Below are 26,530 nucleotides of genomic sequence, written 5' to 3' on the forward strand. Positions count from 1 at the left end.
ATCAGTAGGTTTTTCACCTACAGAAAGCATTACACCTGAACCAATCCTATCACACAGTGGGTTTGGCTGAAGACAGACCTTCAAACCAATCTACTGTCATCCTATCAGGACTCTACAGTCTCACCTTTATAGTACCTGGTTAGTAAGCCCTGGCTGTGATCACCATTATGAAATCCTTCAGCCTGTTATGCACTATCCATTTATATGGTCCTATTATAGACACATTCTTGAGAGGTTGAAGCCCCCCAAGAGAATGAACCATTGCTCCTAGATTTTACCACTGATTCTCCCAAGCCTTGTTGCTGATAGTGGAATGATGAATTGTTGCAGAAAGCAGTTGCATAAATATTTGGGATTGGGTTACTGGGGTGCATGCAGACTGAAATAATTAGATATCAGGACCAGGGCAAGGGGGATCTTGGGTGGTTTGACCTGTTGGACTAGAGGAAGCCAGGGAAGTGGCAGAGGCAGCTGGGTGGATGTTCTCAATCTCAGTGACAAAGTCCATGAGCTCCTCATACTTGTTGAGGTTGGAGGGAGCAGGGAAGAAAGGTTTACAAAGATGGTTTGAAGTGGAGAATAGAAGCTGCGGATTTTCTTTGTATTTCAATTTTGCAATTTGCATTGAATTATACATCTGGCATGGAAGGAGCTTGCAGATTGGGTGGTCAGTGAAGTTGGCATTCAAAGGGTATTGCGGATGGGCTGATGTGGACTGTGGAAGATGATTGTGGGTGTGGTGGTCAGTGACACAGGCCATGAAGGCGATTGCGGGTGGGGTGGTCGGTGACATCTGCTTTCGAAGGAGATTATTGATGGGGTGGCCGGTGATGTGGGCCGTGGAAGGGGATTGCGGGTGTGGTGATCGGTGATGTGGACCGTGGAAGGAGATTGCGGGTGTGGTGATTGGTGATGTGGGCTGTGGAGGATATTGCAGGTGTGGTGGACGGTGATGTGGGCTGTGGAAGGAGATTGCGGATGTGGTGGTTGGTGATGTGGACGGTGGAAGGAGATTGTGGGTGTGTTGGTGATGTGGACTGTGGAAGGAGATTGTGGGTGTGTTGGTGATGTGGACTGTGGAAGGAGATTGTGGGTTAGGTGGTTGGTGATGTGGGCTGTGGAAGGAGATTGCGAGTGTGGTGATCGGTGATGTGGGCTGTGGAAGGAGATTGTGGGTGTGGTGGTTGGTGATGTGGACGGTGGAAGGAGATTGTGGGTTTGGTGGTTGGTGATGTGGACGGTGGAAGGAGATTGCGGGTGTGGTGGACGGTGATGTGGACGGTGGAAGGAGATTGCGGGTGTGGTGATCGGTGATGTGGGCTGTGGAAGGAGATTGCAGGTGTGGTGATCGGAGATGTGGGCTGTGGAAGGAGATTGTGGGTGTGGTGGTTGGTGATATGGACGGTGGAAGGAGATTGCGGGTGTGGTGATCGGTGATGTGGGCTGTGGAAGGAGATTGCGTGTGTGGTGATCGGTGATGTGGGCTGTGGAAGGAGATTGCTGGTGTGGTGGTTGGTGATGTGGACTGTGGAAGGAGATTGCTGGTGTGGTGGAGATTGCTGGTGTGGTGGTTGGTGATGTGGACTGTGGAAGGATATTGCTGGTGGGGTGGTTGGTGATGTGGACTGTGGAAGGAGATTGTTGGTGTGGTGGTTGGTGATGTGGACTGTGGAAGGATATTGCTGGTGGGGTGGTTGGTGGCGTCAGTATTCAAAGGAAATTGTATAGTGCTGTGGAAGGAGGTTACAGGGGTAACCTTGCTTGGTTAAATAAACTTTTTATCATTTGTGCATTTTTTCTGATTGCTTACAGGTGGCTCTGCTCAATCCAATCCAGAACCCACAGTTGGAGCTAGCGATTGTGATGCTTATAGTTCCTTTTTTTGTCAATGTAAGTAGTCCTTTCAAACTGAAAGGTTTGACCCTGAACTGAGCCACTTGAGTGAATTACTGTTTCTGGCATTGACTGTTCTGATGTAGAGAATGGGTTGATGACAATGAGCTTGGTACAATATGGGAAAGATCCATACATTTTGAAAGTTGAAACATTTGGCTTCTGGAAACTACTCTGCTCATTTTATATTTAATAGCATGAACTCAAACCAACTTTGAGTGTTCGTCGTTGAATATAAAGGGTTGACAAGGTGTAGAAATGCTTGAATGGTGGTAACCTTAATTGTTTGTATTCAGACATGACTCTGTTCAACTAAAACAACGTATGCCATGTAGTATATGGCTACTCAATTTAGGGTAGTAAAGCAGATAATAAGAGCTACAAAAATGGAATGTGAAAAGAAACTTAGAAGGGATATTAACATCAATGCAAAGCATTTTTGCAATTGCATTAGAAAAAAGAGGGTGGTCAGGAATAACGTGGTTCCCTTAAACTGATAATGGTGATGTTGGCAATAAAAATAAAGAAATAATGGATGTGTATAATTATTTTCTATTTACAGTAGAAGAGGTCAGCATGCTAGACATCACAAGGAAACTATTATTGAATCAGGAACAGGGAACCAATAAAATTAACAGAAACATATTAGTAGTTACGGAGAAATTAATAGTGATAAAAACTAACAAATCCCCAAACAGAGCAGATTAACCTTTTTGAACACCAAATGTCTTTTAAACTTTCACATTCTTTAATAGCTTAAAATGATAGAACCAGATAGTTTCCTTTCCAGCATTCAATGGAAGTGGGCAGGAACATTGTGGATGCCCTAACTATTCTGAAAGTTTTCTCGATTTGGGAACTGTTCCTTCAATTGGAAAATTGTGCATGTGTCTCCACTATTTAAGAAAGCTGTGAGGGGGCAACCAGGGGGTTATAAACCAGGTCACCTAACATGTGTTATTGGGAAACTGAGAGTCCATAATTAAGCATAGGGTGACTGAATGTCTTAAATTTTCAGCTGATCAGGGAGAGCATGAATTTGTAGAGTCAGTCATGCCTGATGAACCTGATTTATCTTTTCAAAAAAATTCATTAATATAGTGGACAGGGGAATGTCTATGGATGTTATTTATGTGAACTTCAGAATGCATTTGGTGAAGTCCCTCGTAAGAGAGTGTTGGCAAAATTTGAAGCTTATGAAACTGACAGCAATTTATTGACCTAGTTTTGAAATTTGATGACTGGCAGGAGACACAAAATAGGGTAGGGCAATAGGCAGGTATTAATGCACCTAGTGGTGTCTCGCAAGGATCTGAGTTGGGTTGGAGTTAACTGTTCACCATATTCATTAACGACTTGGAAGATGAGATAGAAAGCCATGTATCCATGTTTGCTGATGACACAAAGATGGGCAGTATTGTGGATGGAAGCTTAAAGTTAGAGATATGCATAGATTAAGTAAATGGGCAAAACTGTGGCAAATGGATTTCACGTAGGTGATTTGAGATCATCCACTTTGGATCTAAGAACAGTGTATGTTCCAAATAGTGAAAATCTAAAAACAGTGGAGGTTCAAAAAGAAATAAAAAATAGCAAATGATTAAATATCAGTTCATGCAGCATCTGTGGAGAGAGAAATAGTGTTAATGTTTTAGGTGGATAACCTTTGATCAGCGCTGGGAAAAGTTAGAAATGTAACGGGTTTTAAGCAAGTGAAATGGGGGAGGGTGAAAAAAGAACAAAAGAGAAAGTCTGTGATGTGTAAGAGAGAAAAGATTAATGACAAGAGTTAGTGGTGTAGGGCTAAGGGGAGTGATAATGGAGCAAGTAAGGAAACAAAAGATGTGTACAGAGGAGGTGCGGATGGCAGAATGATGAACAGCTGCCATCCAAAAGCAAAAATAAGAGATCACAGTATGCAAAGAAAATGGAAACAAAATGGCTCACAGACCACAGTCTGAAGTTGTTGAAATCAGTGTTGAGTCTAGAAGGATGTGAAGTGCCTAATTGGAAGACGAGATGCTGTTCCTCAAGCTTGTGTTGAGCTTCATTGGAACACCTTGGTAGGCTGAAGACAGAGTCAGCGTGAGAGCAAGGTAGAGAATTAAAATGACAGGCAACTGGAAGCTTGGGGTCATGCTTGCAGATTGAATGGAGGTGGTGTGCAAAGCGGTCACCCAATCTGCTTTTGGTCTCCCTAGTGTACAGCAATGCAGTGTAATAAGTTGAAAAAAATACACTTAAATTGGGTTTCACCTGGAAGGAGTGTTTGGGATCTTGGACAGTGAAGAGAAAGAGAGAAATGGGCAGGTGTTGCATCTCCAGTGCTTGCATGGAAAGGTACCATGGGATGTGGAGGTGCTGGGGGAAAATGAGGAGAGGCCCAAGGTGTCTCAGAAGCAATGATTCCTTTTGAATGCTGAAAGGGGCAGGTAAGGTGTGTTTGGGGCTGGCATCATGCTGGAGGTGACAGAAGTGGCGTTGAATGGTTTGTTGGAGGCTGGTGAATTGGAAGATGTAGGCAAGGGAACTTGCCTTGAGAGGGAATGGAAGGAATGAGAGCAGAAGTGCTGGAAATGGAATGGACATAGTCGGAGCCCTGTCAACCATGTGTAGGAGGAAACCTTAGTTGAGAAAAATAGCCTATCAGAAGCGCTGGTGTGGAAGGTTGCATCATCAGAATGGATGTGGCAGAAATGGAGAAACTGGAAGAATGGAATGGAGTCCTTACAGGAAGCATAATGTGAGGAAGCGTAGCCGAGGTAGCTGTGGGAGTTAGTGGACTTATAGTGAATATTTGTTGATAGCCTATCCTCAGAAGTGGAGACACAGAAGTCAAGGAAGGGAAGTGTCAGAAATGGACCAGGTGAAGTTGAGAGAAAGATGGAAATTGTAAGCAAAGTTGATTAAGTTCTCCAGTTCAGGGTGAACACTGCAGTCATCAGTGGAAAAAGAGGTGAGGCAGGTGGCCCAAAGGAAGGAATGTTCCACATACCCTACAAAGAGGCAGGCATAGCTAGAACCCAAGTAGATACCCTTAGCAGCATTTTTCATTTGTAGGAAGTGAGAAGCTGTTCAATCTGAGTTCAAGTTCAGGCAGGTAGAGGAGGGTGCTGGATGGAAACTGATTGAACCTCTGTTCAAGGAAGAAGCAATAATCCTTCAGACCATCCTGGTGGGAGATGGAGTTGGAGCGACTGGACATCCCTGGTGAAGAGGAGACAAGGGCAGAAAATTGGAAACTGTTAAAGTGACAAATGGTGTCAGAGTCAAGGATGTAAATGGGAAAAGACTGGACAAAGGGAGAAAAAATAGTCGAGAAGAAATCAAATCAGTGGGATAGGGGCAGGCTGAGATGATAGGTCTACCAGGGCAGTCCTTTTGTGAATCTTGGGAAGGAGGTAGAGCAGGCTGTTTGGTTTTGGGGAACTACAAGGAGGGACGATTGCGAGTGAGAGTGCTGGGAACAATGGCTTGTTTCTCCAATTCTTTCATTGCCTCGCCCTTCCCCTTCTGTAGATTTTCAGAGCCCCACAACATGCCAAAATACCTGTGCTCTTCTAATTCTGGTCTCTTGAGCATCCCTGATTTTAATCGCTCCACACGTTCAGTTAACTTTTTTTTAATTACTCCTTCATGGGATGTGGGCATTGTTGGAAAGGCCAGCATTAGTTGTCTGTCCGTATTTGCCCTTGAGAAAGTGGCGGTGAGCCACTGCCTTGAACTCCATGTAGTGTAGGTACACCCAGAGTGTTGATGGAGATGAGTTCCAAGTTTCTCACCCAAAGACAGTGAAGGATCGGCAATATAGTTCAAAGCAGTGCTGGATGAGTACAGCTCCAACAAAACTTGGGAAGCTCGACACTATCCAGTACAAAGCTGCCCACTTGATTGGCACCCCACCCACCACCTTCAGCATTCATTTTCTTCACCACCTATTCACAATGGCAGCAATGTGTGCCATCTACAAGATGGACTGCAGCACTCACCAAGACTCCTTCAACAGCACCTTCCAAACCCACAACCTCTAACACCTAGAAGGACAAGGGGGCAGCAGATGCATGGGAACACTACCACTTGCAAGTTCCCCTCCAAGCCACACACCAGCCTGACTTGGAAATACATTGCCATTCCTTCACTGTCACTGAGTCAAAATCCTGGAACTCCCTTCCTAACAGCACTTCGGGTGTACCTACACCACATGAACTGCTGCAGCAGCTCACCACCAACTTCTCAAGGGCAGTTAGGGATGGGCAATAAATGTTGGCCTAGCCAGAAATGCCCCCATCCCGTGAGTCACAGAATCACACAATGCAGAAGAGGCCCTTCGGCCCATCGAGTCTGCACCAACACGTGAGAAACACCTGACCTATCTACCTAATCCCATTTACCAGCACTTGGCCCAAAGGAAGGAATAATTTAAATAAGAAAAAGGAAATGCTGGTCTAGTTCAATTTCAGGCAATGGTAACCCCCAGGAATGTTGATAGTGGGGAATTCAGTGATGGTCATACCATTGAATGTCAAGGGAGATGGTTAGATTCTCTCTTGTTGGAGATGGTCATTACCTGGCACTTGTGTGCCACGAATGTTAGGGCCTAGTCTCTACACTCTGGATTACCCTGCCTGCAACTGTGCAACTAAGACAATAAGAGAAGCAGTGATGTAGTGATATTGTCACTAGACTAGTAATCCAGAGATCCAAGGCAATGCTTTGGCGACCCAGGTTCGAATCCCACCATGACAGATGGTGGAATTTGAATTCAATAAAACCTGGAATTAAAAGTCTAATGAGGACCATGAAGCCATAGTCATGAAAACCCATCTGGTTCACTAGTGCCCTTTAGGGAAGGAAATCTGCCATCCTTACCTGATTTGGCCAACATGTGATTCCAGAACCACAACAATGTGGTTGACTTTTAACTGAAATCGCCTGGCAAGCCACTCATTGTATCAAACCATTAAAAACAATTCAGTCCTCAATGATGGGGTGAGGCCTGTACATCAGTGCAAAAGATAAGGCTGAAGCATTTACTACAATCTTCATCCATAAGTGCCAAGTGGATGATCCATTTCAGCCTTCTCGGAGATCCCCAGCATCACAGGTCCCAGTCTTCAGTCAATTCAATTCACTCCACGTGATTTCAAAAACGGCTGAAGGCAGTGGATACTGCAAAAGCTATGGGCCCTGACAATATTCTAACAGTAGTTCTGAAGACTTGTGCTCCCGATCTTCCGCGTCCCTAGCCAAGTTGTTCCAGTGCAGCCACAATACTGGCATCTATCTGGCAATGTGGAAAATTGCCCAGGTATGTCCTGTACACAAAAAGCAGGACAAATCCAACTAAGCCAATAACTGCCCTATCAGTTCATTCTCAATCATCAATAAAGTGATGGAAGGGGTCACCAATAGTCTATCAAGTGGCACTTGCTTAGCAGTAACCTGCTCACTGACGCACAGTTTGAGTTCTGCCAGGGCCACTCAGCTCCTGACCTTATTACAGCCTTGGTTTGAACATAAAAGAGCTGCACTCCAGAGGTGAGGAGAGTGTGACTGCCCTTGACATCAAGGCAGCATTTGACCAAGTGTTGCATCAAAGAGACCTAGCAAAACTGGAGCCAAGGGGAATCGGTGGGAAAACTCTCCGTGGGTTGGGAGTCTTACCTAGCACAAGGAAGGTCAATGTGGTTGTTTAAGGTCAATCATCTCTGTTCCAGGACCCTACTGCACGAGTTCCTCAAGGTAGTGTCCTAGGCCCAACCATCTTCAGCTGCTTCATGAACGACTTTCATTCCATCATAAGCACAGAAGTGGAGTTGTTCAGCACCATTCATGAATCCTCAGATACTGAAGCAGTCCATGTCCAAATGCAGCAAGACCTGGACAATATCCAGGCTTGGGCTGACAAGTGGCAAGTAACATTTGCACCACACATATGCCAGGCAATGACCATCTCAAAGAGAGAATCTAACCATTGCCCCATGATATTTAATGGCATTACAATCTAGCTATCAACATCCTAGGGGTTATCATTGACCAGAAACTGAACTGGACTAGCCACAAATACTGCAGCAACAAGAACAGGTCAGAGCCTAGGAATCCTGCCACGAATATCTAAAGCCTATCCACCATCTACAAGGCACAGGTCAGGGGTGTGACAGAATACTCTCCACTTGCCTGGATGAGTGAAGCTCCAACAACACTCGAGAAGCTTGACACCATCCAGGATAAAGCAGCCCTACTTGATTGGCACCCCATCCACAAACATTCACTCCCTTCACCACTGATGGACAGTAGTAGCAGTGCGTACCATCTACAAGATGCACTGCAGGAACTCACGAAGACTCTTAGACAACACCACCCAAACCCACGACCGCCATCATCTAGAAGGATAAGGGCAGCAGACACAAGGGAACACCACTACCTGGAAGTTCCCCTCCAAGCCACTCACCATCCTGACTTGGAAATATCTCGCAGTTCCTTCAGTGTCGCTGGGTCAAAATCCTGCAACTCCCTCCCTAATGGCACTCTGGGTGTACCTACACCACATGGACTGCAGTGGTTTAAGAAGGCAGCTCACCACCACCTTCTCAAGGGCAACTAGGGATGGACAGTAAATGTTGGCCTAGCCAGCAATGCCCGCATCCCATGATGAACAGAAGAAAACTCTTCTTCACTTTACCACCTTTAAGGCACTCCTTAAAACCTACCTCTTTGACCAAGCTTTGGTCATCTGACCTAATATTTCCTTTTGCAGCTCATTGTAATGTTTAAAAAATATAATGCTAATGTCAAGCACTTCAGTGAAATCACACCTAGAGTACCATGTACAGTTTTGGTCTCCATTTCTAAGGAAGGATACAATTGTCTTGGAGGTAGTACAGCAAAGGTTCACTCAATCGGTCCCTGAGTTGAGAGATAAAAACAAAAAAACTGCGGATGCTGGAAATCCAAAACAAAAACAGAATTAAAAACAGAATTAAAAAACAAAAAAACTGCGGATGCTGGAAATCCAAAACAAAAACAGAATTACCTGGAAAAACTCAGCAGGTCTGGCAGCATCGGCGGAGAAGAAAAGAGTTGACGTTTCGAGTCCTCATGACCCTTCGACAGAACTTGAGTTCGAGTCCAGGAAAGAGCTGAAATATAAGCTGGTTTAAGGTGTGTGTGTGGGGGGCGGAGAGATAGAGAGACAGAGAGGTGGAGGGGGTTGGTGTGGTTGTAGCGACAAACAAGCAGTGATAGAAGCAGAATATCAAAAGATGTCAACAACAATAGTACAATAGAACACATAGGTGTTAAAGATAAAGTTGGTGATATTATCTAAACGAATGTGCTAATTAAGAATGGATGGTAGGGCACTCAAGGTATAGCTCTAGTGGGTTTTTTTTTTTATTTTATATAATGGAAATAGGTGGGAAAAGGAAAATCTTTATAATTTATTGGGAAGAAAAAAAGAGAAGGGGGAAACAGAAAGGGGGTGGGGATGGGGGAGGGGACTCACGACCTAAAGTTGTTGAATTCAATATTCAGTCCGGAAGGCTGTAAAGTCCCTAGTCGGAAGATGAGGTGTTGTTCCTCCAGTTTGCGTTGGGCTTCACTGGAACAATGCAGCAAGCCAAGGACAGACATGTGGGCAAGAGAGCAGGGTGGAGTGTTAAAATGGCAAGCGACAGGGAGGTTTGGGTCATTCTTGCGGACAGACCGCAGGTGTTCTGCAAAGCGGTCGCCCAGTTTACGTTTGGTCTCTCCAATGTAGAGGAGACCACATTGGGAGCAACGAATGCAGTAGACTAAGTTGGGGGAAATGCAAGTGAAATGCTGCTTCACTTGAAAGGAGTGTTTGGGTCCTTGGACGGTGAGGAGAGAGGAAGTGAAGGGGCAGGTGTTGCATCTTTTGCGTGGGCAAGGGGTTGTGCCATAGGAGGGGGTTGAGGAGTAGGGGGTGATGGAGGAGTGGACCAGGGTGTCCCGGAGGGAGCGATCCCTACGGAATGCCGATAAGGGGGGTGAAGGGAAGATGTGTTTGGTAGTGGCATCATGCTGGAGTTGGCGGAAATGGCGGAGGATGATCCTTTGAATGCGGAGGCTGGTGGGGTGATAAGTGAGGACAAGGGGGACCCTATCATGTTTCTGGGAGGGAGGAGAAGGAGTGAGGGCGGATGCGCGGGAGATGGGCCGGACACGGTTGAGGGCCCTGTCAACGACCGTGGGTGGAAAACCTCGGTTAAGGAAGAAGGAGGACATGTCAGAGGAACTGTTTTTGAATGTAGCATCATCGGAACAGATGCGACGGAGGCGAAGGAACTGAGAGAATGGGATGGAGTCCTTACAGGAAGTGGGGTGTGAGGAGCTGTAGTCGAGATAGCTGTGGGTGTCGGTGGGTTTGTAATGGATATTGGTGGACAGTCTATCACCAGAGATTGAGACAGAGAGGTCAAGGAAGGGAAGGGAAGTGTCAGAGATGGACCACGTGAAAATGATGGAGGGGTGGAGATTGGAAGCAAAATTAATAAATTTTTCCAAGTCCTGACGAGAGCATGAAGCAGCACCGAAATAATCATCGATGTACCGGAGAAAGAGTTGTGGAAGGGGGCCGGAGTAGGACTGCAACAAGGAATGTTCCACATACCCCATAAAGAGACAGGCATAGCTGGGGCCCATGCGGGTACCCATAGCCACACCTTTTATTTGGAGGAAGTGAGAGGAGTTGAAGGAGAAATTGTTCAGCGTGAGAACAAGTTCAGCCAGACGGAGGAGAGTAGTGGTGGATGGGGATTGTTCGGGCCTCTGTTCGAGGAAGAAGCTAAGGGCCCTCAGACCATCCTGGTGGGGGATGGAGGTGTAGAGGGATTGGACGTCCATGGTGAAGAGGAAGCGGTAGGGGCCAGGGAACTGGAAATTGTTGATGTGACGTAAGGTGTCAGAGGAATCACGGATGTAGGTGGGAAGGGACTGGACAAGGGGAGAGAGAAGGGAGTCAAGATAACGAGAAATGAGTTCTGTGGGGCAGGAGCAAGCTGAGACGATCGGTCTACCGGGGCAGTTCTGTTTGTGGATTTTGGGTAGGAGATAGAAGCGGGCCGTCCGAGGTTGGGCAACTATCAGGTTGGAAGCTGTGGGAGGGAGATCCCCAGAGGAGATGAGGTCAGTGACAGTCCTGGAAACAATGGCTTGATGTTCAGTGGTGGGGTCATGGTCCAGGGAGAGGTAGGAGGAAGTGTCTGCGAGTTGACGCTCAGCCTCCGCGTGGTAGAGGTCAGTGCGCCAGACAACAACAGCACCACCCTTGTCAGCGGGTTTGATGACAATGTCAGGGTTGGACCTGAGAGAATGGAGTGCAGTAAGTTCAGAGAGAGACAGGTTAGAATGGGTGAGAGGAGCAGAGAAATTGAGACGACTAATGTCGCGCCGACAGTTCTCAATGAAAAGATCGAGAGAAGGTAAGAATCCAGAGGGAGGGGTCCAGGTGGAGGGAGAATATTGAAGATGGGTAAAAGGATCCGTTGAACTGGGAGAGGACTCCTGCCCAAAGAAGTGAGCCCGGAGACGAAGACGGCGGAAGAAGAGTTCAGTATCATGCCGAGCCCGAAATTCATTGAGGTGAGGGCGTAAGGGTATGAAACTAAGTCCTTTGCTGAGCACTGAACGTTCAGCATCGGAGAGGGGAAGGTCAGGGGGTATAGTGAATACACGGCTGGGGTTGGGATTGGAAGATGGGGTGGGGACGGAGGGACAGGCAGGGGTGGAGGGTCCTAGATGGGTGTTGGTGTCGATGAGTTGTTGGAGCTTGCGTTCCTTAGCACTTGAGAGAAAGAGAAAAAGTTTCTTGTTGAGGCGTCGGATGAGCCGAAGGATAAAATGAAACTGGGGGCACGCGCAGCTTTGAAAAAGGGTACGGCGGTGCTGCTGGAGGGAGAGGTCGAGTGTGTTCATATGGCGGCGCATGGCACTGAGAGTGGATTTCAGAATGTGACGGGAACAGCAGTCCGAGAAACGTTTTATGTCCCGGAGATACCTGTAATCCTGGGTGGGTTCGAAACATGAGGGGTGGAATTTCAGTTGAAATCCATGTGGGGTAAGTCGGAGACGGAGACAGTCACTGAGAAAGGAGATATGGCTGTGAAAGCGGGTTTTAGTAAACACCTTGTCAAACACTAGGAGAGAAATGGAAAGCAATGAAGGTGAACAAGGCAACAGAGAAATCCGGAAATCTTGTCGCAGAGAGGAACAGAACTTCTTCAAGGAGGTAGGCATTTCTTGAAGAGCAGTGGCAGTCAATTAAACACAGAGATAAAAACAAAAAAACTGCGGATGCTGGAAATCCAAAACAAAAACAGAATTACCTGGAAAAACTCAGCAGGTCTGGCAGCATCGGCGGAGAAGAAAAGAGTTGACGTTTCGAGTCCTCATGACCCTTCGACAGAACTTGAGTTCGAGTCCAGGAAAGAGCTGAAATATAAGCTGGTTTAAGGTGTGTGTGTGGGGGGCGGAGAGATAGAGAGACAGAGAGGTGGAGGGGGTTGGTGTGGTTGTAGCGACAAACAAGCAGTGATAGAAGCAGAATATCAAAAGATGTCAACAACAATAGTACAATAGAACACATAGGTGTTAAAGATAAAGTTGGTGATATTATCTAAACGAATGTGCTAATTAAGAATGGATGGTAGGGCACTCAAGGTATAGCTCTAGTGGGTTTTTTTTTATATAATGGAAATAGGTGGGAAAAGGAAAATCTTTATAATTTATTGGGAAAAAAAAGAGAAGGGGGAAACAGAAAGGGGGTGGGGATGGGGGAGGGGACTCACGACCTAAAGTTGTTGAATTCAATATTCAGTCCGGAAGGCTGTAAAGTCCCTAGTCGGAAGATGAGGTGTTGTTCCTCCAGTTTGCGTTGGGCTTCACTGGAACAATGCAGCAAGCCAAGGACAGACATGTGGGCAAGAGAGCAGGGTGGAGTGTTAAAATGGCAAGCGACAGGGAGGTTTGGGTCATTCTTGCGGACAGACCGCAGGTGTTCTGCAAAGCGGTCGCCCAGTTTACGTTTGGTCTCTCCAATGTAGAGGAGACCACATTGGGAGCAACGAATGCAGTAGACTAAGTTGGGGGAAATGCAAGTGAAATGCTGCTTCACTTGAAAGGAGTGTTTGGGTCCTTGGACGGTGAGGAGAGAGGAAGTGAAGGGGCAGGTGTTGCATCTTTTGCGTGGGCAAGGGGTTGTGCCATAGGAGGGGGTTGAGGAGTAGGGGGTGATGGAGGAGTGGACCAGGGTGTCCCGGAGGGAGCGATCCCTACGGAATGCCGATAAGGGGGGTGAAGGGAAGATGTGTTTGGTAGTGGCATCATGCTGGAGTTGGCGGAAATGGCGGAGGATGATCCTTTGAATGCAGAGGCTGGTGGGATGATAAGTGAGGACAAGGGGGACCCTATCATGTTTCTGGGAGGGAGGAGAAGGAGTGAGGGCGGATGCGCGGGAGATGGGCCGGACACGGTTGAGGGCCCTGTCAACGACCGTGGGTGGAAAACCTCGGTTAAGGAAGAAGGAGGACATGTCAGAGGAACTGTTTTTGAATGTAGCATCATCGGAACAGATGCGACGGAGGCGAAGGAACTGAGAGAATGGGATGGAGTCCTTACAGGAAGTGGGGTGTGAGGAGCTGTAGTCGAGATAGCTGTGGGTGTCGGTGGGTTTGTAATGGATATTGGTGGACAGTCTATCACCAGAGATTGAGACAGAGAGGTCAAGGAAGGGAAGGGAAGTGTCAGAGATGGACCACGTGAAAATGATGGAGGGGTGGAGATTGGAAGCAAAATTAATAAATTTTTCCAAGTCCTGACGAGAGCATGAAGCAGCACCGAAATAATCATCGATGTACCGGAGAAAGAGTTGTGGAAGGGGGCCGGAGTAGGACTGCAACAAGGAATGTTCCACATACCCCATAAAGAGACAGGCATAGCTGGGGCCCATGCGGGTACCCATAGCCACACCTTTTATTTGGAGGAAGTGAGAGGAGTTGAAGGAGAAATTGTTCAGCGTGAGAACAAGTTCAGCCAGACGGAGGAGAGTAGTGGTGGATGGGGATTGTTCGGGCCTCTGTTCGAGGAAGAAGCTAAGGGCCCTCAGACCATCCTGGTGGGGGATGGAGGTGTAGAGGGATTGGACGTCCATGGTGAAGAGGAAGCGGTAGGGGCCAGGGAACTGGAAATTGTTGATGTGACGTAAGGTGTCAGAGGAATCACGGATGTAGGTGGGAAGGGACTGGACAAGGGGAGAGAGAAGGGAGTCAAGATAACGAGAAATGAGTTCTGTGGGGCAGGAGCAAGCTGAGACGATCGGTCTACCGGGGCAGTTCTGTTTGTGGATTTTGGGTAGGAGATAGAAGCGGGCCGTCCGAGGTTGGGCAACTATCAGGTTGGAAGCTGTGGGAGGGAGATCCCCAGAGGAGATGAGGTCAGTGACAGTCCTGGAAACAATGGCTTGATGTTCAGTGGTGGGGTCATGGTCCAGGGAGAGGTAGGAGGAAGTGTCTGCGAGTTGACGCTCAGCCTCCGCGTGGTAGAGGTCAGTGCGCCAGACAACAACAGCACCACCCTTGTCAGCGGGTTTGATGACAATGTCAGGGTTGGACCTGAGAGAATGGAGTGCAGTAAGTTCAGAGAGAGACAGGTTAGAATGGGTGAGAGGAGCAGAGAAATTGAGACGACTGATGTCGCGCCGACAGTTCTCAATGAAAAGATCGAGAGAAGGTAAGAATCCAGAGGGAGGGGTCCAGGTGGAGGGAGAATATTGAAGATGGGTAAAAGGATCCGTTGAACTGGGAGAGGACTCCTGCCCAAAGAAGTGAGCCCGGAGACGAAGACGGCGGAAGAAGAGTTCAGTATCATGCCGAGCCCGAAATTCATTGAGGTGAGGGCGTAAGGGTATGAAACTAAGTCCTTTGCTGAGCACTGAACGTTCAGTTCACATTCTGAAATCCACTCTCAGTGCCATGCGCCGCCATATGAACACACTCGACCTCTCCCTCCAGCAGCACCGCCGTACCCTTTTTCAAAGCTGCGCGTGCCCCCAGTTTCATTTTATCCTTCGGCTCATCCGACGCCTCAACAAGAAACTTTTTCTCTTTCTCTCAAGTGCTAAGGAACGCAAGCTCCAACAACTCATCGACACCAACACCCATCTAGGACCCTCCACCCCTGCCTGTCCCTCCGTCCCCACCCCATCTTCCAATCCCAACCCCAGCCGTGTATTCACTATACCCCCTGACCTTCCCCTCTCCGATGCTGAACGTTCAGTGCTCAGCAAAGGACTTAGTTTCATACCCTTACGCCCTCACCTCAATGAATTTCGGGCTCGGCATGATACTGAACTCTTCTTCCGCCGTCTTCGTCTCCGGGCTCACTTCTTTGGGCAGGAGTCCTCTCCCAGTTCAACGGATCCTTTTACCCATCTTCAATATTCTCCCTCCACCTGGACCCCTCCCTCTGGATTCTTACCTTCTCTCGATCTTTTCATTGAGAACTGTCGGCGCGACATTAGTCGTCTCAATTTCTCTGCTCCTCCCACCCATTCTAACCTGTCTCTCTCTGAACTTACTGCACTCCATTCTCTCAGGTCCAACCCTGACATTGTCATCAAACCCGCTGACAAGGGTGGTGCTGTTGTTGTCTGGCGCACTGACCTCTACCTCGCGGAGGCTGAGCGTCAACTCACAGACACTTCCTCCTACCTCTCCCTGGACCATGACCCCACCACTGAACATCAAGCCATTGTTTCCAGGACTGTCACTGACCTCATCTCCTCTGGGGATCTCCCTCCCACAGCTTCCAACCTGATAGTTGCCCAACCTCGGACGGCCCGCTTCTATCTCCTACCCAAAATCCACAAACAGAACTGCCCCGGTAGACCGATCGTCTCAGCTTGCTCCTGCCCCACAGAACTCATTTCTCGTTATCTTGACTCCCTTCTCTCTCCCCTTGTCCAGTCCCTTCCCACCTACATCCGTGATTCCTCTGACACCTTACGTCACATCAACAATTTCCAGTTCCCTGGCCCCTACCGCTTCCTCTTCACCATGGACGTCCAATCCCTCTACACCTCCATCCCCCACCAGGATGGTCTGAGGGCCCTTAGCTTCTTCCTCGAACAGAGGCCCGAACAATCCCCATCCACCACTACTCTCCTCCGTCTGGCTGAACTTGTTCTCACGCTGAACAATTTCTCCTTCAACTCCTCTCACTTCCTCCAAATAAAAGGTGTGGCTATGGGTACCCGCATGGGCCCCAGCTATGCCTGTCTCTTTATGGGGTATGTGGAACATTCCTTGTTGCAGTCCTACTCCGGCCCCCTTCCACAACTCTTTCTCCGGTACATCGATGATTATTTCGGTGCTGCTTCATGCTCTCGTCAGGACTTGGAAAAATTTATTAATTTTGCTTCCAATCTCCACCCCTCCATCATTTTCACGTGGTCCATCTCTGACACTTCCCTTCCCTTCCTTGACCTCTCTGTCTCAATCTCTGGTGATAGACTGTCCACCAATATCCATTACAAACCCACCGACACCCACAGCTATCTCGACTACAGCTCCTCACACCCCACTTCCTGTAAGGACTCCATCCCATTCTCTCAGTTCCTTCGCCTCCGTCGCATCTGTTCCGATGATGCTACATTCAAAAACAGTTCCTCTGACATGTCCTCCTTCTTCCTTAATCGAGGTTTTCCACCCACGGTCGTTGACAGGGCCCTCAACCGTGTCCGGCCCATCTCCCGCGCATCCGCCCTCACTCCTTCTCCTCCCTCCCAGAAACATGATAGGGTCCCCCTTGTCCTCACTTATCACCCCACCAGCCTCCGCATTCAAAGGATCATCCTCCGCCATTTCCGCCAACTCCAGCATGATGCCACTACCAAACACATCTTCCCTTCACCCCCCTTATCGGCATTCCGTAGGGATCGCTCCCTCCGGGACACCCTGGTCCACTCCTCCATCACCCCCTACTCCTCAACCCCCTCCTATGGCACAACCCCATGCCCACGCAAAAGATGCAACACCTGCCCCTTCACTTCCTCTCTCCTCACCGTCCAAGGACCCAAACACTCCTTTCAAGTGAAGCAGCATTTCACTTGCATTTCCCCCAACTTAGTCTACTGCATTCGTTGCTCCCAATGTGGTCTCCTCTACATTGGAGAGACCAAACGTAAACTGGGCGACCGCTTTGCAGAACACCTGCGGTCTGTCCGCAAGAATGACCCAAACCTCCCTGTCGCTTGCCATTTTAACACTCCACCCTGCTCTCTTGCCCACATGTCTGTCCTTGGCTTGCTGCATTGTTCCAGTGAAGCCCAACGCAAACTGGAGGAACAACACCTCATCTTCCGACTAGGGACTTTACAGCCTTCCGGACTGAATATTGAATTCAACAACTTTAGGTCGTGAGTCCCCTCCCCCATCCCCACCCCCTTTCTGTTTCCCCCTTCTCTTTTTTTTCCCAATAAATTATAAAGATTTTCCTTTTCCCACCTATTTCCATTATATAAAAAAAAAACCCACTAGAGCTATACCTTGAGTGCCCTACCATCCATTCTTAATTAGCACATTCGTTTAGATAATATCACCAACTTTATCTTTAACACCTATGTGTTCTATTGTACTATTGTTGTTGACATCTTTTGATATTCTGCTTCTATCACTGCTTGTTTGTCGCTACAACCACACCAACCCCCTCCACCTCTCTGTCTCTCTATCTCTCCGCCCCCCACACACACACCTTAAACCAGCTTATATTTCAGCTCTTTCCTGGACTCGAACTCAAGTTCTGTCGAAGGGTCATGAGGACTCGAAACGTCAACTCTTTTCTTCTCCGCCGATGCTGCCAGACCTGCTGAGTTTTTCCAGGTAATTCTGTTTTTGTCCTGAGTTGAGAGGGTTGTCCTGTGATAAACTGAGTAAATTGGGCCTATATTCTCTGGGGATTAGAAGAATTAGAGGCAATCTCATTGAAGCATACAAGATTCTGAAGGGACTTCCACGTTTAAAGGGACTGTATAACATATAAGTTGCTGTTGACGGTGGTGAAGTCATAGTTGAAGGAATGTAGGAGGAAATGTGAGTCGGTGTTTGGCTTCCGCTCAGTAGAAGACAGCTGACCAGACAATAACAACAGAATCGCTCTTGTCAACACGTTTGATGATAATGACAGGGGTGGACCTTAGAGAATGGGATGCAGCAAGTTCAGAAGGAGTCAAGTTGTGAGTCCTGGAAGCAGAGAATTTCAGATGGCTGATGTCATGCCAGCAGTTATCAAGAGAAGATCAACATAAGAATGCAAGAACTTAAGAAATAGGAACAGGAATAGACCATACTGCTTGTCAAGCCTGCTCAGCCATTCCATGGTTCATGGTTGATTTTCAACTTCAAGTCTACTTTCTAGCCCGCTCCCAAAATCTCTTGATTCCTTGAGAAATCAAAAATCTGTCCATCTCAGCTTCAAATATATTCAACTATAGAGCATCAAAATCCTCGGAGTAGGGAATTCCAAAGATTCACAATCTAGTAAGCGAAGTAATTTGTCCTCATCCCAATCCCAAATAATTGGCACCTTATCCCGGGACTGTGCCCCTTTGCTCGAGATTCCTCAGCCTCTCAGTATCTGGGTAGAGGCAAAGGAGATTCCTCTAAATAAAAGGTGTGTGGCTATGGGTACCTGCATGGGCCCCAGTTATGCCTGTCACTTTATGGGGTATGTGGAACATTCCTTGTTCCAGTCCTACTCAGGCCCCCTCCCACAACTCTTTTTTCGGTATGTTGATAACTGTTTTGGTACTGCTTCATGCTCTCGTCTGGATCTGGAAAAATTTATCAATTTTGCTTCCAATTTCTACCCCTCCATCACTTACATATGGTCCATCTCCGACACTTCCCTTCCTATCCTTGACCGCTCTGTCTCAATTTCTGGTGATAAATGTCTACCAATATTCATTACAAGTCCATTGACTCCCACAGCTACCTCGACCACAGCTCCTCACACCCTGCTTCATAAAAGGAGTCCATCCCATTCTCTCAGTTCCTTTGCCTCCGTCGCATCTGTTCCGGTGATGCCACTTTCCAAAACAGTGCTTTTGACATGTCTTCCTTCTTCCTTAACCGAGGTTTTCCACCCACGGTGTTTGAGAGGGCCCTCAACCGTGTCTGACCCATCTCCCGTGCATCTGCTCTCCCAGAACCATGATAGGGTCCCCTTATCCTCACTTTTCACCCCACCAGCCTCTGCATTCAAAGGATAATCCTCCGCCATTTCTGCCAACTCCAGCATGATACCACCACTAAGCACACCTTCCCTTCACCCGCCCCCGTCGGCATTCCATAGGGATCGTTCCTTCCAGGACACCCTGGTCCACTCCTCCATCATCCCCAACACCTCAACCCCCTCCCACCGCACCTTTTCATGCAATCGCAGAAGGTGCAACACCTTCCCCCCTCCTCACCATCCAAGGGCCCAAACGCTCCTTTCAGGTGAGCTTTACTTGCACCTCCTTCAATTTGGTCTACTGCATTCGCTGCTCCAAATGCAGTCTCCTCTACATTGGAGAGACCAAATGCAGACTGGGTGACCACTTTGCGGAATACCTTAGGTCTGTCCGCAAGCATGACCCAGACCTTCCTGTCGCTTGCCATTTCAACACCCCATCCTGTTCTTACGCCCACATGTCCGTCCTTGGCCTGTTGCAACGTTCCTATGAAGCTCAACGCAAATTGAGGAACAGCACCTCATCTTCCGACTAGGCACTTTACAGTCTTCCAGACTTAACATTGAGTTCAACAACTTCAGACCATGAACTCTGTCCTCCGTCCCCAACACTTTTTGACACCCCTCTTTTTTCTCATTCATTTTTATTTTTTATTCATTCTTTTATTTATTTTATTTATTTTCCCACTCATTTTCATTGTTATTATTTTGAAAATTTATTTCCATTTTTATTCATTGTTTTAACCCCAGCTTTTATCCTTTTCGGTACTTTTTCCTGCCACTGTTCCCTCCCCCCCCATCCCACCCCCATCAGGGCCATCTGTCACTTTCCAGAGTGCTTACCCTGGTCCTGCCGTTATCACATTCTGCTTTCCACTCTTAATGTCACCATTAGCACCTCCTTTAGCCAGTACTACCATTATTAACAACCCTTTGACCTTTTGTTCGACACCTTTCGCAATCTCCTTTGCCTCCACCTATCGCTGGCCTTCTATCCAGTTTCACCTGTTCTGTCCACCTTAAACAGTATAAATTTCACCACATTTCTACTTCTCTAGCTCTGAAGAAGAGTCATACCGACTCAAAACGTTAACTCTGTCTTCCTCTCCACAAATGCTGTCTGACCTGCTGAGCTTTTCCAACATTTTCTGTTTTTGTTTTAGATTTTCAGCATATGCAGTATTTTGCCTTTATCTCAGTATCTACCCTATCAAACCTCTTCAGAATCTTGGATGTTTCAATGAGATCACCCCTCATTCTTCTAAACTCCAGAGAGTATCAGCCCAATTTACTCAGCCTCTCGTCATAGGATAGCCCTCTCAGCACAGGAACCAATGTAGTGAACCTTCACCGTATTGCTTCCTGTGCAAACATATCCTTCTTTAGAAATGGAGACTAAAATTGCATACAGTATTCCAGATGTGACCTCACAAAGCCCTGTACAATTGTGGCAAGACTTCCATATTCTTATGGAACCCTAACCCTAACCCTAACCCAATCCTCTTGCAATAAAGGTCAACATGCCATTTGCCTTCCTAATTGCTTGCTGTACCTGCATGCTAACTTTCTGCTTTTTTATATTCTTTCATGGAATGTGGGTGTTGCTGGCTAAGCCAACATTTGTTGCTCATCCCTATTTTCCCTTCAATTTTGAGTAACTTGCTAGGCCATTTCAGAGGGCAGTTAAGAGTCAGCCACATTGCTGTGGGTCTGGAGTCACATGTAGGCCAGACCAGGTAAGGATGGCAGATTTCCTTCCCTAAAGGACATTAGTGTATGAGATAACTTTTTACTATAATCAAGGATAGTTACATGGTCACCATTACTGAGACTAACTTTCATATTCAAGACTTATTCATTGAATTTAACTTTCACCAGCTACCGTGGTGGGATTTGAATCTTCCCCCAGAGGATTAGTTTTGGCTTCTGGATTACTAGTCCAGTAACATTACCACTACACCACCATTTCCCCCATTATTCCTCCACAAGTATACCGAAGACCTCTGAACATCAACAATTAGAAAGATAAAGGCAAAATACTGCGGATGCTGGAAATCTGAAACAAAAACAGAAAGTGCTGGAAAACTCAGGCCTAGCGGAGTTGAAAAACATTTTGTTAACAAATTTCATGTCTTTTTTTAAAAAAAATTCTGCTTTTCTATTCTTACAAAGTAAATAACCTCAAACTTGAAAATTCCCTGCTTATCACCACTGTTTGCTTCCCTGTCAGTTAGCCAGTTCTCTATCCATGCTAATATATTACCCCAAACTCAATAAGCCCTTGGGAAAAATTCTCCCCCCCATTAGGGGGGAAGTGTGGGCGTGGGCGTGGGCGGGGTGCGCACCGCCATTTTACGTGGGTGGGCCAATTAAGGCCCGCCCAGTGTGACGCCCGCCAAGAAGCACTGAGTGCTCCCTGTGTCGGCCGGGGGTGGGGGGGAGGTGGGGGCGGTGGTGGATTCCCTCAGCCGGGAGTGCTCTCTTTTGCACATGTGCATGAAGGAGCGCACTGATCTCATTGAGGCTAAGTGCTGCCTCAGGGAGATCGGCTCCGAATTAAAATTTGCAATAAAAATGATAGAAGAATTTCCCTGACATGTCCCCTCATCTGACACTGTCACATGTGTTGGGACATATCCATAACTTTAACTGAAACCTTCATTAAAAATTTAAATATCCTCATGAAACCTCATGCCCCCCCCCCCCCCCCCCCCCCCCCCCCCCGTGGATGAGGTTTCATGCTTTGTCTGAAGCCCGCCAGAGCTCCCGGCCTATCCGCCAACCTTAAGTTTGGATGGGCAGGCCCATTAATGATTTCAACTAGTTTCTCAATGGACTCAATAGGCCGTTGACAGGTTGGCGGGAGTGCAGCTGACTCGGCTGCGCCCCCGCCGACCTGAAAATGGAAATGACTTGGGGTGACACCGGGGGTTCCACCCGACGTCATCCCGCGTCATTTTACGTGTTGGCGAGCATTCGTCGACCGGAAGATCACGCCCGTTATCTTGTGTATCTTTTTATTTGTTCATAGGATGTGGGCATCACTGGCTGGGCCAACATTTATTGCCCATCTCTAATTGCCCTTGAGAAGGTGGTGGCAAATGCCACATTTTGTGTGACACCTTATCGAATGCCATTTGGAAATCCAAGTATGCTACATCTATTGGTTCCCCTTTATTGACCCTACTAGTTACATCCTCAAAAAATTCATATAAATTTGTCAAACTTGATTTCCCTGCCATAAACAGAAGGTAAGAGACCAGAGAGAGGTGTCCAGGTTGAGGGAGAATACTGGAGATTGATAAAAGGGGCCACTGCAGGGGGAAGGACTCTTGGCCAAAGAAATAGGCATAGAGGTGAAGGCAGTGGAAGAAGAGCTGAGTTGTGCTGAGCTCAGTTCATTCTGCTGAGGGCATAAGAGTTACTGTTGTTCTCTCTCCTTGGATGCTGCCTGACTTTTTGAATATTTCCAGCATCTATAATATTTTGCTTCTGTACTGAGGTCCAAAAGACTTGGGGGTGGTAGGGAGAATGTTGCGGGGGGGAGGGGGCGCAGTGGTGGGAAGGCATGATCATTAAAATGTCATGAACAGATACAGAAATCTATCAAAAAGGCTAATGGAATGCAGGCCTTTATATCTAGAGGACTAGAACACAAGCTATGCTACAGCTATACTAAACACTGATTAAACAACACCCAGAGTGCTGTGAATTGCTCTGGGCATCACATCTTAGGAAAGATAAATTGGTCTTGGAAGGTATTTTTATTCTTTTAAGGAATGTGGGCGTTGATAGCAAAGCCAACATTTATTGCCCAGATCTAATTGCCCTTGAGATGATGGCGGTGAGCTGCCATCTTGAACCACTGTAGTTCATGTGGCGTTGGTACACTCACACTGCTGTTAGGAAGGAAGTTCCAGGATTTTGACCCAGCGACAGTGAAGGAACAGCGATATAGTTCAAAGTCAGGATGTTGTGTGGTTTGGAGGGAAACTTGCAGGCAGTGGTGTTCCCATGCACCTGCTGCTCTTGTCTTTCTAGATGGTAGTGGTCATGGGTTTGGAAGGTGCTGCTTAAGGAGCCTTGGTGAGTTTCTGAAGCACATCTTGTAGATGACACATACTGCTGACACCTACAACACAGGGACTGCAGCAACTCAAGAAAGGAGCTCACCACTACCTTCTCAAGGGTAATTAGGGATGGACAATAAATGTTGACTTAGCCAGCGACGCCCACATCATGTAAACGAGTAAAAAAAAAATTTACCACCAATTTTAAACCTTAGGAATAGAATAGACCTTAACCCCTTACCAGAAACTCCCCAACGGCTAGCTCCTTTCCCTGTAGTATATAAGAACCAAAGGAAAGTTAAAAAAGCAAAAGGAAACGAACACCTCCTTCCCCTCTTCACCAAGCTCCCCACTCGTCAAACTCAGGTTTGCACTCAGTTTCCTCAGCTGCTCTCTTTATGTACATGTTCCTATGTTAATCCTTAACTCTGCTACATATTTTGCTTTCTCATTCCTTGCAGGCGTTAATGTTTTGGGTGGTAGATAATTTTCTAATGAGAAAAGGTAAAACTAAAGCTAAACTGGAAGGAGAAGCTGGGGAAGACGACTCTAGAAGCAGCAACAAAGTCAGATACAGAAGAGCAGCATCGCATGAGGAGTCTGAGTCTGAGGTAAGCACTGGTCTCATGTCACATGCTGGATCTCTCTGCATGACTGTGGGATTTGTAGGTTCCATAGCAAATTTTTTTTCCCTCCCACACCCCCGCCAAACCTCTCACACTCAGGGGGAACAAGCAAGTGAATGGTTAGAGTCATGGAATGATACTGCACAGAAGGAAGCTAGTTGACACATTGTGCATGTGCCAGCTCTTTGAAGGTGCTTTTCCTGTTAGTCCCACACTTTCCCCAAAGCCCTGATTTTTTTTTTGTTTTCAATTATTTATCAAATCTCCCTTTGAAAAAAGTTACTGTTAAATCTGCTTCCACCACCCTTTCAGGCAGTGCGTTCCAGATCGTAATACCTCCTTGTGGGCGCTAAGATGTAATATTTAAAAAGTAGACACAAGCTACACAAGACTGGAAGGTACAGTGTTAGGAATAATGCAAAATTTGGTGGAATCATAGTAAATATAAAGAGGCCTGAGTTAAATTTGGAACTCAGGCGTGTCAGCACAGTGTGGCTAATAAGGTTGGTGAGTTGCAGGCACAGGTAGCTGTGAGAAAATATGATATAGTGGTGATTAGAGCCATGGAGTCATTTACAACAGAAAGTGACCATTTGACCCATAAGTCCATGTTGGCTCCCTGCAGAGCAATCCAGTCAGTCCTACTATCCTGTAGCCCTTTAAAGTTTATTTCCTTCAAATGTCCATCCGATTTCCTTTTGAAATGATTGATTGTTTCTGCATCCACCACCATTGAGGGCAGCAAGTTCCAGGTCATTACTACTTACTGCATAAAAAAAATCTTCCTTGCATTCCCCCAGCTTCTCTTGTCCAAAATGTTAAATCTGTGTCCCCCAGTCATTGTTCCGTGATCTAATGGGAACAGTTTTTTCCTTGAAAAACTCAGCAGGTCTGGCAGCATCGGCGGATTGTCTGGCTTATCTAAGCCTGTCACATTCTTGCATACTTCTATCAAATCTTTTGCTCCAAGAAGAACAACTCCAGCCTTTCCAACCTAATCTTGTAACTAAAAACCCCTTGCCTGGAACCACTCTGGTAAATCTCCTCTGCACTCTATCAGTTGTACCAAACCGCTACAAAGTCAAGGAGGTATGAAACTAGATGGACCACCTGGCACCGACCTAGGCACCAGTAATGATAATGGCATACCCAGCTGTTTCGACTCCGCAAAGTCTCACTTATTAACATCTGGAGGCTTGTGCCAAAATTGGGAGAGCTGCCTCATGGACTAGTCAAGTAACAGCCTGACTTAATCATTCCTCACAATGTCCCATATACCACCATCACCATCCCTGGGTATGCTCTGTCCCATTAGCAGGACAGACCCATCAGAGTTGGCAGCACGGTGGCATACGTTGGGAGTCCTGAGAGTCCTCAACGTTGACTCTGTACTTCATGAAATCTCATGGCATCAGGTCAAACATGGGCAAGGAGACCTACTGAGTGTCAGCTACTGCCCCTCCCTCAGCTGATGAATCAGTACTCTTCTATATTGAACACCAATTGGAAGAAGCAGAGAGTGACAAGGGCACAGAATGTACTCTGGATGGAGACTTCAATGTCCATCTCCAAGAGTGGCTCGGTTGTACCACTACTGACAGAGTTGGCCGAGTCCTGAAAGACATAGCTGCTAGACTGGACCTGTGGCAGGTGGTGAGGGAACCAGCAAAAGAGAAAAACCTACTTGACTTTGTCCTCATCAGTCTACCTGTTGCAGATGCATCTGTCTATGACAGTATTGGTAGGAGTGACCACCGCACAGTCCTTGTGGAAACAAAGTCAAGTCTTCATATTGAGGATACTTTCCATCAGGTTGTGTGGCACTACCACCATACTAAATAGGATGGATTCAGAACAGATCTAGCAACTCAAAACTAGGCATCCATGAGGCGCTGTGGGCCAAAAGCAGCAACAGAATTGTATTCAACCACAATCTGTAACCCTGTGGCCTGGCGTAATCCCCATTCTACCATTACCAGTAAGTCGGGGGATCAACCCTGGATCAATGAACAGGGCATGCCAGGAGCAGCACCAAGCGCACCTAAAAATGAGATGTCAACCTGGTGAAGCTACATTGCAGGACTGCTTGCATACTGAAAGTGGAAGCAACATGCAATAGACAGAGCTAAGCAATCCCATAACCAACGGATCAGATGAAAGCTCTGCAGTCCTGCCACATCCAGTCATAAATGATGGTGGACAATTAAGCAACTAATTGGAGGAGAAAGGCTCTACAAATATCCCCATTCTCAATGATGGGGGAGTCCAGCACACCAGCACAAAAGGCAGCATTTGACTAGTGTGGCATCAGAGCCCTAGCAAAACTGGAGTCAAGGGGAATCAGGGGAAAACTCTCATAGAGCCATAGAATCGTACAGCACAATAGGAGGCCATTTGACTCATAATGCCTGTGTCAACTCTCTGAAAGAGTCGTGAAATTTAGGCCCACATCTCATGATTATCCAGATGACTAAATTAATCCTCTTCAAGTAAATGTCCAGTTGTCTTTGGAAAGTTCCTATGAAATTTGTTTCCACCATACCTCCAGGCAGTGCATTCCGGATCCCAAAAGTCTTCTGTGTGGGAAAAAATATCTCATTTCCCCTCTCCATTTATTATGCCAATTATTTTACACCTGTGACCTCTGGTTTTCAACCCACTTGAAAGAGGAAATAATTTTTCCCTACTTAATCT

The 26,530-nt window shown here is 47.0% G+C and overlaps 1 protein-coding gene across 2 annotated transcripts in view; it reads left to right on the plus strand.

Moving 5' to 3' along the window:
• Positions 1-26,530, plus strand: part of stimate (STIM activating enhance) — a 176,279-nt gene that overhangs the window by 82,856 nt on the left and 66,893 nt on the right. For both annotated transcript variants that reach the window (XM_041190911.1, XM_041190910.1), the window contains exons 6-7: positions 1,813-1,890; positions 23,672-23,821. In XM_041190911.1, the coding sequence (XP_041046845.1) occupies positions 1,813-1,890; positions 23,672-23,821 (228 nt within the window). The remainder of the gene's footprint in view (positions 1-1,812; positions 1,891-23,671; positions 23,822-26,530) is intronic.

Source organism: Carcharodon carcharias, chromosome 7, assembly GCF_017639515.1.
Source record: "Carcharodon carcharias isolate sCarCar2 chromosome 7, sCarCar2.pri, whole genome shotgun sequence".
Taxonomy (NCBI): domain Eukaryota; kingdom Metazoa; phylum Chordata; class Chondrichthyes; order Lamniformes; family Lamnidae; genus Carcharodon; species Carcharodon carcharias.